A 16,616-nucleotide genomic window follows, 5' to 3' on the forward strand; every position below is an offset into this window, starting at 1 on the left:
TTAGCATTTCAGGTGTTTGGCTCATGATGACCCTGTGGACAAGTCATCTCCAAGGTCCCCTGTCTTTCACTGCTTAGCTTAGGTCTTGTAGATTCAGGCCTCCCTAACTGAGTTTGTCCATCTGGCATCTTCCTCTGTTTCTACTGCCTTCTATCTTTCATAGCATTATTATCTTTTCTAATAAGGCATGCCTTTTCACAATGTGGCCAATGTATGACAACCTCAGTTTCATCATCTTGGCTTTCAGGGAGAGTCAGGCTTGATCTGTTCAAGGACCCATTTGTTTGTCTTTTTGGCTGTCCATGGCATCCTCAGCACTCTTCTCCAGCACCGCATCTCAAATGAGCTTATTTTCTTCCGGTCCTTTTTCTTCACTGTCCAGCAATCGCATCCATACATAATGATAGGAAATACAATGGATTGGACGAGTCTAAGTTCAGTGCTCAGTTGTGTATCTTTACACTTTAGAATCTTGTTTATTTATTTCATGACTGCCCTTCCCATTCCTAGTCTTCTTATTTCTTGGCTGCAGTCTCCATTCTGATCAATGTTTGATCCAGTGTACGGGAAATCTTTAACTATTTCGATTTCATCATTGTCTAAGTAGAATTTATTTAAATTTTCTGTGGTCATTATTGCTATTTGGACATATTACTGCTAAAATAAAGGCTGGAGTCTTTTTGTTGTTGTTGTTGTTGTTTAAAAAATGAAAGCACTGTGTATCAGCTGAATCCTGCAGCCCATGTTATTTTTTTTTCTTACACTGCACATTGGCATTGTAGAGATACACTCAGACCTCCTTTCCCCCTGTTTTTTTCCCAATCTTCACCATAGGCTGCACAGCCTTTGGCTGGATGACTCTTCAGGGAAAGAAGAGCAATGGCACAGACCTGCACAGCAAGACAGCCTTCACAGTGGGAATCAGCAGAGAACATGCCAAAGTGTTCAACTATGGCCGCATCTATGGGGCAGGGCAGCCCTTTGCAGAGCGCCTTCTCATGCAGTTCAACCATCGCTTGACAGAAGAGCAGGCCAATGAAAAGGCTCGCCAAATGTATGCTGTCACAAAGGGGATCCGGAGGTAAGGCTAGCCTGGGGATTTGAATGAAAATGGGCTCAGTTAAGGCTAGTGGCTTGGTCAGACTGATAATTCATCCAAGCAAGCTGTGGGAACATTCCTATATTGTGTTTCTTGGCTCCTGTTTGTGCTATGGAAATGCCCTTGCTTTGGGTTTTTGCTTCCTACCAAGTCCTTTTCATTTCCTATTCCATTATTTCCTTGTAGGTGCCACCTGTCAGAAGAAGGGGAATGGCTGGTGAAATCCTTGGGCATCCCTGTGGAAAGAGCAGAGGACAGTTCTGTGTCCCTGCAAGATGTGCGGAAGATACATAGAGAAGCAGGGAAAAGGTAAGGAGAGATACCCAGGTTTTTTTAGATTAACCTTTGAATACTTTAGTAATACTAAAGTAAAATAAGCTTCATTATATTCTATGCCACAGTCTTGTAAACACTACACCACAAAGCATCTGTATAGAATGTGGATATTTTTCTAGGTCACTGAAGCTTTACATCATGATTGCTGCAAATCTTGCTCAACCATCCTTATAGCTTTTGAGACGTTCTGTAGGTATTGTCAACACATCTACCTCTGAAAACATAAAGGGATGGAAACTGTTAGAATTGTGTTAAAGTTGAAAACTGATATGCATAGCAGTCTAGAACCTATACTGCTTATCACCATGTTATGTATTTCATTTTTTCCTATGGAATTTGTAGTACACCTATTCTACCCCATCCCTCCTTTGCAGGCAAATTTGTTGTGCTTTGCAAAGTTCCAAGATGCCATAACTTTAGTCCCCTATTATATAATGGCCTACTCCCCCAATAACTGTGGAATGCCCTTCCTAGAAAGACTTTCATGGCAAACCTCTTCTGAATTATTCTTGCCTGGATAAGCATGATAGGTTCACTATAAGTTGGAGTCAACTTGTCTATTTGTTTTATTGTGGTTTTTCATATATGTCACCATGAATGAAGTCTCCCAGAGATCTAGCACAGATTTTTCTGTCATGCTTCCTAGCTATACTTGGTTAGAAGGCCTGAGTACTCTCTAGACCCTGGCCTATGGAAAAGTAGGGTTGTTGAAAGCTGTACCTCTTCTGAGTGTCTTCTGTGCCACCAGCCACATCATGTGGGTTTGCAGATATACTGGTGAACCTCTAGTTCTGCTTGTAAGGTCTTCATATTGCAGGTCTCGAAAGAAGAAGTGGGATGTAGTACGTCAGCGAGTGTGGACCAATGGGACAGAATCTGAAATGTTCAACAAACTGGAAAGCATTGCCATGTCAGAATCACCTTGCACCCCTGTTCTGGGATGCCGCATCAGCAGAGCATTGGAGCCAGCTGCTGTGAAGGGTGAGGTGAGAGAGAGTGCTCCCTTGATACTGAATTCAAATTTTGCTTGTATTTTGTTGTGAGGTGGTAGTAATTGTTCACCTTGCATTGTAAATGCCCTTACTAGAGATGTAATATGGGGAGACAGTGGATATGTGCTGAGTTTTCTTGCCAGTTAGCAGCAGTAGGTACCAAATATTTAAATCATTCATTCTCCAACCATCTATATGAATGGATGAAACTACAGCACCTGGTGTCACATTATTCCATGATGTGCTTTACTTCACAAAGTACTTGGTGGTTCATTGTTTTATGTTGTATTATTGTGTGTGCTACCACTAGAGCAGGAAAAGATGTGCTCTTTCATGATGAAGAGGAATGCCTGAGTCTTTGGGCAAGGTGTATGTTACAGGCTCAGTCAGGAGGGAAAGGAATTCTATTGTCACAGGATATTTATCCCTGTGATGAATAACACTTTTCTCTGGACAACAAGGGATATTTTACTATAGATGGTCATTTATTCCATAAAGAGCAAATCAAAGCATAAACAAAAGAAATAGTAAAACATGTGTCATGTAGTTTCTGGTAGGTTTTCTGCATGGTGATCAATAGGTGATATAGAAAGCAAAAAATACATGTTGAGCTTACTGTTTTCCACTGTTTATCTACTTTCATTGTAGTTTGTAACCAGCAGAGTGAACTGGGTGGTTCAGAGCTCAGCTGTTGACTACCTGCATTTGATGCTTGTGTCTATGAAATGGCTCTTTGAGGAATACAGCATTGATGGACGCTTTTGTATCAGTATCCATGATGAAGTGCGCTACCTAGTCCAGAGTGAGGACCGATATCGGGCAGCTCTAGCCCTGCAGATCACCAACCTCCTGACACGGTAAATGCTGTTCTACACCTCACATTTCACAGGCTAATGTCATGCTGTCTCTTCAGTCTGTCATGTACTGGCAAATTGCAGTTCAGAAACTCAAACCTCAACAAAGTTAAAATGTATTATACAGAAACTGAGTTGATCATAGTGTAATGATGTTGTCAGGACTGAAGCAATTTTGATTACACAGTATATTAAAAGCACATAGCAATTAAAACATTTTCATGCACTCACACTCCATTCATCTTCATATAAAAACATTCCTTTTCGCAGGACTGCCCCTCTTTCCCTCTTCATACAAAGTGTTCCCTTGGAACTGACTTTGGGGCTTAAAGCTGATATTTTCCCTCTGCACATCTGCTCATTAGCAGCTCCTAGGAAGATAAACAGTCTTTCCCCCAGGATCATTGAAGGTGTAACATATCCCATTATCCAGTATTATGAAGCATATACAGAATATACAATTAACAAAGATGACAGGAGCTATGATCCTGGCAATAAGCGGAATAACCTAAGTTTGTTCAAGTGACAATGGAAATAACTTAAAAAGTGGCATAACAGTTGCATTCTGAAGGACTCTTAAATTGAAGTAAATAGCATTTCCATTTAACTAACTAGTACTATGACATTTTAATTTCTGTTAATCTGATAGCAGAAAGCTGTGAAGGTGAAGCCTAATTTAGATCCAGCTCTAGTTAGTCTTGACTTCACCATAAAATAAAGTATGTACTAATTTAAAGAGTGAACGTGTTAACATTCAGATGTATTCAGATACGTGTATGGGCTTAAATTCAATTGCTAGTCTCAAGCACAGTATACATGGTAAGATCTGACATCAAGGTTGAGGAGTTATGCATCCAGTAGTTGTGCTGTGCAGTCATTGTGTTGAATGGCAACATTGCAAATCTGAACCAAGACACCAAATGAGGTACCAATTACAAAACCTAGTGTTCACATGTGTATCCAAGCAAAATACTGTATGCCTAACAAAATGCATGGAACTTTGAACTGAAAGTAGCTGTTCAGCATCAGACAAAAATATCCTACTGCTTCCCCAAAACATCATTGGCAACTTGCTCAATAACACTTAGGGAAATTCCATTGATTCAGTAGGATTAGCGATTGGACCTAGGCTAAGCGGGGGATGGTTCAGTGCTCCCACTGTTGAAGTGCAAAGCCCCACCTAATATAACCAATGCTGAGGAGTGCTGAGATAGCCCACACCATCTTAGGGCTACACAATACGCACATCTAATTGAAGCCCTGGTTTCTTGCTAGGTGAGAAACCTGTGGTTATCTAGATGTTGTTGGACTGCACTTCCCATCAGCCCTAGTAAACATGGTCAGGGATGGTGGGCATTGTAAGCCAACTAACAACCTAATATGTTTAGGGGTAGTCTCAAGACTATTAGAGCAGCATAATTACTTATATAAATCACTTTAAATCCACACAGATGTTTTAGATGTTGGAAAGGTGTTTGATAATGTTGAAGTGCCTTTCATGTTTCACAGGAACCATTCTGAAAATAACTTTCTCTGATGGAGACAAGCAATGTTTACAACATCAAAAGCTAAACATTAAATAAAAGCAATCTTCTGATATTTTTCGGTTCTGTAAAGGGAAAAGGCAAGGATGGCAGCCTTTTATTTTCTGCTTGAGATAATTAGCAATAGCACTTAAAATCAAAACCTGGTGAAATGAACTAAAGAAAGTACAAATTAAAATTACATGCTGCTGTCACTGCAGTAATTTTAAACATATCAATTGAAGCCAATTAAAACTGTGGTTAGAGTTGTCGCAATATTCAACAGGAAATTTAAAAAATAAAGAAAATACAGAAGCATTAACGATTACAAAATTTACTGAAGGAATATATTAGCATTGTATGAAGCCCTCCATTTCATATTAAGGTAAGCAGTCAAGAACCCCAGTCTTACATTCTTTTCATCCATATGGAAGAATTAGGTCTACTTAGAAGCATTGCTCAGGAGTTGTAGCCTGCACATTAAGTCAGATCACCCCAAATGTCTCTCCAGATGTGATGAAAATATGCCCACATATAAAGCAAACAGAAACTTAAACTGGCAGGTGCAGAGGATCAATCCATCATGTGTTTTGTACCAGAACAAAGACAAGAGTTGTCTGACCACTCCAGATTTTCCTGCAGTTCATTCCTCTTTCCTCCCTTCAGTTTTTCACTCCTGCCTTAAAGTCCTGTCTTCATATTCTCAATCTTTAAAGGGCAGAAATGGCTCAGTGCTAATATGGGGAACTTACTTTGCTTTCATTTTAGGTGTATGTTTTCCTATAAACTGGGTCTTCAAGATCTGCCTCAATCAGTGGCCTTTTTCAGCGCTGTAGATATTGATCAGTGTTTACGGAAAGAGGTGACTATGGATTGTGTCACTCCATCTAACCCAACAGGGATGGAAAGAAGATACAACATCCCACCAGGTGAGTATGGCATCCCTTTGATCTCCTAAATGAGATAGGTCATTATGGTCCACTCCTCACTGACATAAGGTACACTATAAGTTCTCTCTTCAGCATCAAGTCTGGGGGAAAGAATAATTCAGATAGGCTCATAATCCTTGGTTCCTCAGTACTTTCTCTCTGTAACAACAGGACTGTTACTATTGGTGTGCCAGTTTTCTTGCCTTGTTGTACATGTCTAAATTGTATGGGCTTTTTTTCTCTACAACATCTGGCTTTAACATATTGCTTGCTCTCACTCCATCAGTTCTAGTCTTGTTACCCAACCACTGCTAGTTTTTTATATGGCACTTTAGCACCACTTCAGAGCACTTCAAGTGGAAATCTTGTCATACAAGCGGTGATTATGCTCAGCCAATTAAGGCTTGTTTATTATTTATGGGAAAACAGTTTGCAAGAAGTGGATCTTAAATGTGTTTCACTGCAACGGGAAAATTTAAAGAAAATGTGTACGTAGAAGGAATTTAAGTACTCTTTTTTTTCTCTCCTCAGGTGATGCTTTGGATATATATCAACTTCTCAAAATAACTAAAGGCTCCTTGGAGAAGTTAAAATAGGATTTGAAATGTTTCACAGGTAACACAATACACATTGGCTCAGGGAATCCTCCCAGCAGTGGTCTTTTAAGCATTGACAGGTACATATTTCACTGTCAGAAGACAAAGATGATTGTGTAATAAGGCAAATTCTCAACTTTTTCCAAACAATACAAAGTCCAAAAGGAAGGACTAAACTGTGGTTGTACAAGTGTATTACAGAACAGTTGTTCAAAAGACAGCTAGTAACACAAGTGTTCAAGGAAGCAAATGCAATTTAATATGACTTACAGGCACTTTTTTTTTTTTACAATTTAGTAATGATAAAATCCCAGAGAAAATAATCTGTGTCTTTCTCAGGACAATCAGAACTGGACCCAAAATACTCATCAATAAACAAAGCTCTTATTTTTTGCGTCTCCTCTTCTTTTTCGGTTCTTGGTCAGTGTTCGATTGTGCAGATGCAATGTGCTGAAAGAAATGAAAACAGTGCAGTGTTCATAAACTTGTTTTGAGAAAGCAGTTATTTGCTATATCAGGTTTGTCATGCACCTTTCTTTGTTTCCTTTGGGAATTATTATTATAAATAGGGAGAGACAGAAGAAAACAATACCATTAAATGTTCTTGTCTTAATTGTTTGGGCCTTCATTTTCTTTCTGCTCCTGCATACTCTCTGATGTATTACAGCGCTGGAATCAGTTACTCAGCTTCTGAGCAGGTATTTTCCCCATAATATTGGCCCATTATTGCAACACGTTAGCATCTTTCTGGTTTCTGTGCTTAATTTTCTAGCATCCAGATAATTAACATACCTAAGAATGCTAAGAAAGAACTACTGGGTACAGTCTTATATGGCTGTCAGTAGAATAAAAATACAGAATATATGTTCACCTGGTCATTGTCAGGTTCATTCTCAGCATCATCAGCATTCTGTTCCTGTAGAGCATTCTCCAGGGTAGAAACATTGATACGGAAGTCCCGAGAGGTACTCAGTTTCATATATTGCATCAGGTTTACCTGCATCAGCCAAAAGGAGGGTCAAAGTTTAAAAGCTCATGCTAGAATGCACATAACTAAACATAGAAGAAGAAGTAAAATTAGTACAAACTGTTGTTTTGGGTCAAGTGTCTTAAAAGTTGTATCAGAGTAAAAGCACTTTGCTTAATGTATAAGGTCACAAATTTCTCAAGGCGACAAAAACAGTATTACACACACAGACACAAGCCTCTTCTGCTTTGCCCTGTCTTTGTAGCCTTAAAATTATTACTTTGAAGTGATGAAGAATCACAATTACTTACATAGAAATGAATTAAAGAAAAAAAGATTAATCATTTAAGGCAACCCAAGGGCAGCTCTACTCATTTATTTACAGCTCGTTGTTAGTCCTGACTAGATAAGGTCTGCTGAATCAGTGGAAGTTATCTCTGTGTTTACTCATCATTCACCAACTGACACGAGTTTAAAAGAACAACTATGTTCCTAGGTTACCTTAGACTTTTTTGAGAGATGGATCAGAAAATTCTCATATTGTTCTATTGCAAAAATCAAGTTTGGAATTGGCTTAGTCTCCCGCAACACTTTGGCCTATAGAAAGAGGGAAAACGAATGTAATTAAATCAAGTTGGTGGCTTTCACAGTAAATTTCTATATAGGCACTTCACAAGCTTTCTCCAGCAAGGGTTCTTAAAACAGAGCAAATTATACAGTATATCTCAGGTATTCTCATGCCACAGGAATGAGCCAGGAATTATTTAATTCCTATAGACAATTGTGGATTACATTAACTCTTTAATTCAGATGATCATGACAGAAAGTACAAGGTTTTCTGAAATATAGAGAGCAGCTACATTGTCTAAGCCTTGAAGCTTCACTAAACATTACAGATTTGACCAGTAAACTCAAGTGAAGTGGCATTTGGCAAAAGAGTTGTTGCAACAGACATTTTTAAAATGTACTTCCTTGAAGAAAGTGTTTAGTTTATTATTTCAAGGTGTGAACATTTTTGCTTGAGGTACAAACCATACCCCAAATTGGAACACTCACCATGACAGTGGACACTTCTGTTGGTGTTTTATCCTTTTTCTTTTTTGCTGCAAAGCTTAATGTTTCATTCTGGATGGTCTGGAGAAAGCAAGAGCAAGGAGAGAATTCTGTAGAAGCATAGCTGCAAAGAATACAGTGAATGCTCTGCAGGCAACAGCAAAGAGATAGTAATTGGGTGTTTAAACTTTAAAGGCCAGATTCCCACAGACTGTTCTTTCTTGCCACTGGTAAGAGAGTCCTTCATGTCTAGGTATAAGCTGAGATTCTAGAGGGAGCATGGGAGATTGTGCCAAAGGCAGAATTTGGCTTCCTTAGCTTCACTGCTGAATGAGCAAAATAGTCATCCTGGTGATTGTTTTCATTGCACAAACCAACTGAAGTTGTGTAGACCAAAACTACATGCCATGCCTGGACAGTATTTCTTTAAAACAAATCACAGGGCTCTCACTAATAATTTCATCGAATGAAAAATATATTGGAACAAAGCTTGGAACAACTGCAGAAGACTCAATGTCTAGTGTGTATATATCACCCTTAATCCAAGAAGCTCAACATGTACAGGAGTCCAGGGCTTTGCATCCTAACACTGACTGGACTCTACCCTGCTTAACTTTTAGCATCCTTTGCCTTCAGACTCTGTTAATTGATGGAATTTTTCAGACTTAAGGTGTGAAATTAGAAATTCAACTCTTTGTCTTACCTGCACATACGTGATGAAAGCATAACACTGGGAGGTCAGGAGGGAGCCAGAGAGTCTAACCTGCAGAAGAAATGATATTACTGTTATCCAAAGAATTTCCTTCCTTACATAGTATTGATGGAAAGACATGTATATATTAGGTACCTAGTAAAATGATAAAAGGAACTCACCAGCTTTTCAAACCGTGCTGGAATTCCCCCTGTTGTGCTTCGACATGTCTGAAGATACTAGGAAAGTAAAGCAAGAGAACGTGTTATGTGAGTAGAAGGGTCTTTCTCCTACTGAAAGGCCTATATTCTCCTGTATGTCACCCCTTCTAGTTTCAAGATCAGCATGTGAGACCACGACGCCAGAGCTATTCTCGTATGATATTTGGACGTTAGCAATTAAACCCAAGATAATGTCAGGAGTGGTCTCTTCCTCCAGAATTCTCTGCCCACATTGGCTAATGTGTCTAGCTGTCTCCTAGCTTTAACCAGCCTCCTCCCAAAAAAACAAACTTTTCAGATTCATTAAGAGTAACAACTTTAGAATTATGATGGACTGTTGTGTGATGCTGACTGCTTAACTGCTGTTATAGAATACACATTTTAAAAGTCTGTGCTAGACAGAAGAAGATACATTTTGGAAATAAAGAGAGAGATGATCTAGGCCCCACTGGCTCTTCTAAAAGTAGCCCATTGACAGCTTTTATGCATTCTGGTTGATATTGTTAACTGTCATCTAGCCAACCTCAACTTGTGGCATCCCCATCAATGAGAGACGTCCAAGTCACTCCATCAACACCAATAGCATTTACATTTCTATACCACTTTATAGTGCCAAGCATGTACAATCTGTTAGCCAATTCACCCCAACAAGCTGGGCACTCATTTTACTGACCTACAAAAGGATAGAAGGCTGAATCAATCTGGAGCCTTGCAGGATCAAACTCACAATGTTTTGGCTGCTGTACTGGCATTTAACCACAATGCCAGAGTTCCTGAAATATTGTTTTCCTCTTTTCCTGCTACCCTATACTTTATTAAGCATTATTGACTTTTCTAATAGGTCATTTCTTCCCATGATATGGCTAACACAGTCATAGGGAAAGCTTAAGATCAGGCCATCTGCATACTATTCTCAGCTCTCAAGGTCAAGAACACTCACATATTTTACAAGGGCGGTGAGAATGGTGTACATCTTGCTGACACTCCTGAGTAAGGTGTCCACACAACTCCCACTGGGCAAGGCTGTTTCAACCAGTTCGTGGTAAGCAGTCAGCAGAGTTCCCAGCTGAAGAATGACTGCCTTTTCTAGTGGTTGTGTCTGATTTGCTGTTTGAGAAACATCTTCTGCAATAAAGAAGGAAACTCAACAGATGTAGCTCCTGAAAATCGAAGACTAGGCATATAGTCTGGTTTGGATGAAACTGACCCCTTTACAAATCAGGGGACAACCATGGATGTTGTTGGACTGCATCCCCCATCAGTCCATACCTTGCCAAAGGCTGAGAGCAGCTGTAGTTCTACATATGTAGAGTGTCCTACAATATGTAGAATTCCACGTGTTTCCTGCTCCCCAGACTTATCATCTATCTATCCCAGTCTAAGGCAAGTTGATTAATGGCATAATTTAACTGGAAATTTGCTAGTCCACTCTTCGCCACTACCCTGAACCAACAGCATGTCAAACTACTCAGAATCATAGAACTGGAAAAGATCAGATTGGTCATCCAATCCAACCCCTTGCCACACAATCAGATAGCCACCCAGCCTCTGTTTGAAAACCTCCAGAGACTCTGCTCCATAACCAGGTCATCACTGTTGGTTAAGATCAGGTCTAAAATTGTTGATCCTCATAGTTACCCCTGGGTGAAGCTCAGCAATTTTTTTAAGGCTCAACAGAACAGGTTAAGAATGGTTGGCCTACAGATTTTTTTCCCCAGTGATAGTTACTGTGCTTTACCCAAATAAACTGGTTTAACAAAGAACAGATCATGTTGGAATCAAAACTCTCAGCTGTCACCTCATAGGACAGAGGCACCTTTACCAATGGTGCTCCTTTTTCACCCTTACCTGCTGCCTCCAGTCCCAAATTGCTCTTCATTTTATTTATCAGCCAATCCACTTCCTCAAGGACCTTATCTGCTTGACTCAAAGCTAGCAACTGAGAAAGAAGAAGGAAGCATGAGATGTTTGAAGCAGCTATTTGTGTTACACAGAGCAATGCTTTCTGTACATTTCTCTTTCCTAAAGCAACACGTATTTCATACGTTTATATACTCTCTCTTCACCACAGTGGGTTCATGTTTTTAACACAGTTCAACTCACACAAGCTGTAGGAGCTGCTGTCTTTGAATTCACAATAGCAAAGTGGGGCTGGTGCTCAACTTCTTGATCCTAGGAGGATTCAGAGAGACAAGTAGTAAAGTAGATAATTTATCTTTCAGATTTCCATTAGACAGGCCCATTTTATTCTCATAACAACCCTATGATGCAGGTTAGGATTAATGGGGTTGGACCAAGGTCACCCACTGAACCCAGATCTCCCTGGTCCAGTACTATAGCCCCTCCACAATACTGGTGGTCTCTGTTTCACTGGCAAAATAATGTAAGTTGAGTTCAGCCTGAAAGCCCTAACTTGTGACTTCACCTGGTCTATGTCCCCAAGTTGAGCATGGATATCCTGGGCAAGATCCCGCAGTATGGTGACTGGACTCTTTACGAGAGTGTGTAGATTGAAGAGCAGAGCTAGCAAACCTTTGCAGCAAGGAGCATCTTCTACAGAGGGAACATACAGTCAGCCAGTTCTAAAAACACCACATTAGACCTGCTTGGTCCCAACAATGGCAAATTCATCTCTGCATCTAATTTATTCAGATTACTTATATTCAGATTACTTATGTTCACATTGTGTATACTTTTTCCTTTCTACATTCCTTTTCCTCCAATTTTTAATCCATTGCTCTATTTGCATAGAGTGAAACCATGAAATTTTTATCCCCGTAAATTTTTCCTTTATACTCTTTCTCTATCCTTACATCCATCCAATTTTCCTGGCAATCTTTGTTCAGAGGTGGTTTGCCATTGCCTTCCTCTGAGATGAAGAGAGCTTGATTTGCCCAAGGTCACCCAGTGGATTTCCATGGCTGAGTGGGAACTTGAACCCTGGTCTACCAGACCTCAGCCCATTGAAATTTCTGGGAATTCAAGATGATCAGTAATCTAAACAACTCTTGGTTGCCAGCATTTGGAGCTCTTCTCCTCCACTATTTTATTTAGCTCTTTTTCGAATCCCAGCAATAACATTTCATAAGGTGTCCCCTTGTTCTAAGATTCCCAAGATGCAAAGGAATTCAGTCTCAGGCTAATAGAACCTCTTACCCAGGCTAGTTTCCTTGCAAATCTTGACTGTCCAAGACAACAGCTGCACAAACTGCACAAGGAGAGAATGGTTTCTCATTAATGTTGATAATTTTTCATCTGTCTTCAGCTGACAAAATTCCCAGAATGGCTTATGTATAATCAATAAAAACAATAATATATCGTTAAAGTAGAGGTGGTTATGATAACTGTTTATCCCTGCTGCTGCTGCCGCTTCCTCTCATGTTCCCAAGGCAGTTGGTTCTAAATCTTCACCACAGCTGGTTCTATGACTTATGATAGCAGCCTGGCTTTACCTTTGTGGGCTAAACAATTTCTTGTCTCTGTGGCAGGGGGTGCAGCCAAGGTCTTCAGAGGGGCTGATGTGTCTGTTAAACCCCAACAACTGCCCACCCCTGATATAATGGTTTATGGTAGGTGTTTTTATTTATTTATTTCAAGGATTTATATCTCCCACCTTTCTCCCACAATGGGATTCAAGAGTTTCTCCCACAACTGGATTCAAGAGGTATGCAAAAGTTTCTTCACAGAAAAGTCAGCATGGGACAAGTTCTATGAAGACAGGCAGCTTGAGAACTACTGTTTTAATGTGATGCTTCTGCTCACATAAAAGATGTAATAACTGGCAAAAAGGGAATGGGCATGGAATCCTCTATTTCAGAATCCAGCAGATTCTGCAATTGCAGTATATACCTGGGGTGAAGAGGGCTCCAGCAGTCTGGAAAGTGTTGCAAGAATGTTGATCAACAGAAGGGCTTCCTTGCTGCTGAAGTCTTCCTCAGCACTGCTGAGCTGGTTCACCAGAGACCTCTGGGAAGGAAACAAAAAGAAGTTTGGAAAGCATAAGGAGACAGCATGAGTGGGGAGAGCCAGAAGTGGAGGAGATCAATGTGGAAAGCATATTGAGAATCAAGATTTTCATTCCTTGCTCAATATTCTAGATGCTTGGAGAAAAGGTCAGAGAATCTCTTCCAAATCTCTTCCTAGGACTGCTCCAATGGGAATGTTATTTTTAGAGTTTTGAGCAGTAACAAGAAGGAAAGGCACATTATTTGGCCCCCAACCTTTATGAGCTAGAGGTGATTTCTTAGACATATGAGCATCAGTCATCACCTTTCTGCAACTTACCTGAAATTGTCGAATCTGGAAGGCTGCTTTCTCAGTGGCATTAACATTTCCCTCTTCAGTGTCTTCATTTGTAGTATCTGATAAAAGGGAATGAAAACACAGGGGGAAAAGGCAGAAGCTGAAGCCAAGAGAGAGGATTCATTACAGCTATATAAACAGCATATACAGATTGTACACATCTGCAGCAACAATTCAGAAAAAGACTACAATGAATGCCTACCCAGTGCCTGTAGAAACTGTGGAATCTTTTTTGGAAAAAGCTGTTGCATTGTGTTAAAAATCCGCAGCAAACCATCCAAGCACAACAACGAGATGCTCTTTCCCTTCTCTTTCTTCCCTGATTCTTCAGCAGCAGTTGGGATTGAGGTGTATCTCCACAGCAGAACACTGTGGGGAAGACAGAGGATAATTAGGGAGTAGAGCAAGCTTAATGACCAAGTTTGATGGTCATTAATATTCAGTCTTTTGATGTATTAATCCATCTGAGCAGAATCAAACCATTCAACGTTATCTTCATCTGACCATTCAATGAAGCAGTAGACAGCAACCCTAAGCCATTATCATGAATCATTCATTCATCCAAAATCAAATCCAAAAAATTTGTGATCAAACAACAAAAATATGGTCTTCAAGTCATACACCGTACCCTATAATATACATGACAACTCTTCTTCATTTGCAGTCTCTGGCAGGCAGGAGGAATAATGTACCAAGTGTGTAGTGGGTTAACATGTAACCCTGACAAGTTGAACTATTCTTAGTGGTTCCCACTAGAAGATATGTCTTCTATGCAGTCCTCAGTGACATCCTACTCATACTCTTCAGCCTGTGCAAGCAACCCAGTTATCATACAAGATCCTTCTACTAGTCCAATGTCAGCAGAAATGTCTGATGGAATGAGCTGAGGTCATTGAAAAGCATTCTCCTCACCCCCTGCCCAAGATCTCTTTGGTTAATTCTGCCATTGAGAAAAGGCAGAATTATAACTAAATGTTAGATATGAACTTAGACTAGGTGTGGAAACTTTGGCCCTCCAGATATTTTGTACTACAGTCAGCCCTTCTTATACACGGATTTTTTATACACGGATTCAAGCATACACGGTTTGAAAATGTTCCAAAAAAGTATAAATTTACCTTGATTTTCCATTTTTTATAAGGGACACCATTTTGCTACGTCATTATATTTAATGGGACTTGAGCATACACGGATTTTGTTATACACGGGGGTTCTTGGAACCAAACCCCAAGGTATAACAAGGGTCCACTGTATAACAGTGACCATCTATTACCATTGGCCATATTGGCTCATGTATTTGCAAAGCACTCAAACCAGAAGTATAAGAATATTCAGAAAGCATCTTTTCCAGTGCCTGAATATACTATATAGGATTCCACATTATAATGATCGATGAATCTGGCTTTATTGTGAACTGCTTTAAGAATTTTAACTAGGTTACAAAATACAAATTAGATCTTTTGCCTTAGCTCATCACTACAAATATATACTGCTCCATTTTCTCAAAGATTTATAAAACCCAGTGTGTCCAGAATACGAAGCTGATAGAATTTCAAACAACTCTTCCAATTTTATTCCTCAGTCAATTTATGGAACAGAATAATTACCACTTACTAGTCATATGCTAAAGCCTCTGGGCCACACAGCATGGGACTTACTGGGTGATTTTGCAGACGTTTTGGAAAATTTTCTCTCGGTTTTGGCCATCAGGTCCATCTGTCTGCCCTTTCTCTTCTAAGTGCTGCACTTTCTGCAATGCCACATTGACAGCATAGTGCATGAATTCATTGCTGGAGCGCAGAACAGCCAGGCTCTCCTCATGGTTCAGGGAACTGTCTCTAAAGGGTCAGAATGAAGTCAGTTCTTGTTGGTGAAATCAAGAATTGGAAGACAGGGTGAATGAATACCTTGCCCATGAGAGTTCCTTACCTAAAGAGAGCAGTAAGCAAGGTGCACACAAAGCCCATAGAAAGAAAACTCTGGGGAATTTTGTTTGCCATGCTGAGCTTACTCTTTCCAGTTTTCTCTTTCAAGATTTCAGAAAGTTTGCTGTAACACTTGAATAGGCCCAGAACATCTTCAAATTTGCTCTTGCTGCAAAATGTATTAACAGTGAAAATAAAACACATTTCAAATAGTATATAATTTATCTTGATGTATCCATAGATTATGAATGACAGAACAGAGAGTTGCATGTTCTCCACACACATCTTAAGACTTTCCTTGTGGGGGCTCCATTTTGAATCTCTAAAAATATTCCAAAAAAATTATTTCCTTTCAATTCGGGTTTTGATTGCTATAGTTAAATGGAATGTTTGTTTTAATAAGCCACACACATTTTCTGAGACCATAGATTGTATTAAAGGAGTGTAATGCTCCACCAGATGTACCTCTGCTTGCTCTTCACACACACCCCACACTCACTCAACCCATTTGTTACCAGGGTGCTTCCTCAATTTTGCATACAGCATGCCATGATGGGGTATGGAATGCCTCCTGCCTAAGCATGGAGGAGTATGATAAAATCTGCATTTAAAAGTTTTCATCCTGTGCCTAACTTGTGAGGAAAGGATAGGACAATGTGATAAGCTCCAGAGTTAAAACATTCTCCCTCCCATCTACTGAGCATTTTTTAACTATGTGAAGGGATATCATGGATTCAAACTACCAGAAAAGAGATCCCATCTAAACATTAGGAAGGACTGTTCAGTACATTGGATGGTGGAATACGTTGCCTTGGAGTATAGTGGATTCTCCTTCTTTGAAGGTTTTTAAACATAGGCTGTTGGGGATGCTCTGACTGTGTATTCCTGCATGGCAGGGAGTTGGACTGGATGGTCCTTGAAGTCTCTTCCAATTCCAATTTGATTCTATTAATTGGTGCTGCTAAAATATTCTACTCCTTACTTGAAGTCTGCTGTGCTGAAGTTGTACTCAATCAGGACCTCACAGATGCCCATCACCAAAATGGCAAAGATATTGTTCTTCAGGCCCACTCCAGTAGACTGAGAAAAGTCTGCTGATTTATCCTGAACATTAAACAGAAAGAAATC

General features: G+C 39.8%; 2 protein-coding genes across 4 annotated transcripts in view; one reads left to right on the top strand and one right to left on the bottom strand.

Moving 5' to 3' along the window:
• The window catches only part of POLG (DNA polymerase gamma, catalytic subunit), a 22,124-nt gene extending 15,401 nt beyond the window's left edge, over window positions 1-6,723 (top strand). The window contains exons 18-23 of the mRNA XM_089539116.1: window positions 835-1,081; window positions 1,286-1,408; window positions 2,253-2,421; window positions 3,076-3,284; window positions 5,573-5,733; window positions 6,265-6,723. Of these exons, the coding sequence (XP_089395242.1) occupies window positions 835-1,081; window positions 1,286-1,408; window positions 2,253-2,421; window positions 3,076-3,284; window positions 5,573-5,733; window positions 6,265-6,329 (974 nt within the window). The 3' untranslated portion in view covers window positions 6,330-6,723. The remainder of the gene's footprint in view (window positions 1-834; window positions 1,082-1,285; window positions 1,409-2,252; window positions 2,422-3,075; window positions 3,285-5,572; window positions 5,734-6,264) is intronic.
• The window catches only part of FANCI (FA complementation group I), a 26,755-nt gene continuing 16,704 nt past the window's right edge, over window positions 6,566-16,616 (bottom strand). For 2 of the 3 annotated variants that reach the window (XM_089539114.1, XM_089539113.1), the window contains 17 exons: window positions 16,471-16,592; window positions 15,493-15,657; window positions 15,222-15,401; window positions 13,766-13,932; window positions 13,546-13,622; window positions 13,111-13,227; window positions 12,418-12,469; window positions 11,687-11,814; window positions 11,365-11,433; window positions 11,110-11,200; window positions 10,202-10,386; window positions 9,223-9,279; window positions 9,053-9,112; window positions 8,353-8,430; window positions 7,798-7,893; window positions 7,201-7,326; window positions 6,566-6,779 (listed from right to left, as the gene is read on the bottom strand). In XM_089539114.1, the coding sequence (XP_089395240.1) occupies window positions 6,714-6,779; window positions 7,201-7,326; window positions 7,798-7,893; window positions 8,353-8,430; window positions 9,053-9,112; window positions 9,223-9,279; window positions 10,202-10,386; window positions 11,110-11,200; window positions 11,365-11,433; window positions 11,687-11,814; window positions 12,418-12,469; window positions 13,111-13,227; window positions 13,546-13,622; window positions 13,766-13,932; window positions 15,222-15,401; window positions 15,493-15,657; window positions 16,471-16,592 (1,836 nt within the window). In that variant the 3' untranslated portion in view covers window positions 6,566-6,713. The remainder of the gene's footprint in view (window positions 6,780-7,200; window positions 7,327-7,797; window positions 7,894-8,352; window positions 8,431-9,052; window positions 9,113-9,222; window positions 9,280-10,201; window positions 10,387-11,109; window positions 11,201-11,364; window positions 11,434-11,686; window positions 11,815-12,417; window positions 12,470-13,110; window positions 13,228-13,545; window positions 13,623-13,765; window positions 13,933-15,221; window positions 15,402-15,492; window positions 15,658-16,470; window positions 16,593-16,616) is intronic. The other variant, XM_089539115.1, reaches the window with a different exon arrangement.

The sequence above is a fragment of the Sceloporus occidentalis genome, unplaced genomic scaffold, assembly GCF_023333645.1.
Source record: "Sceloporus occidentalis isolate IW3139 unplaced genomic scaffold, rSceOcc1.0.p SCAF_9, whole genome shotgun sequence".
Taxonomy (NCBI): Eukaryota; Metazoa; Chordata; class Lepidosauria; order Squamata; family Phrynosomatidae; genus Sceloporus; species Sceloporus occidentalis.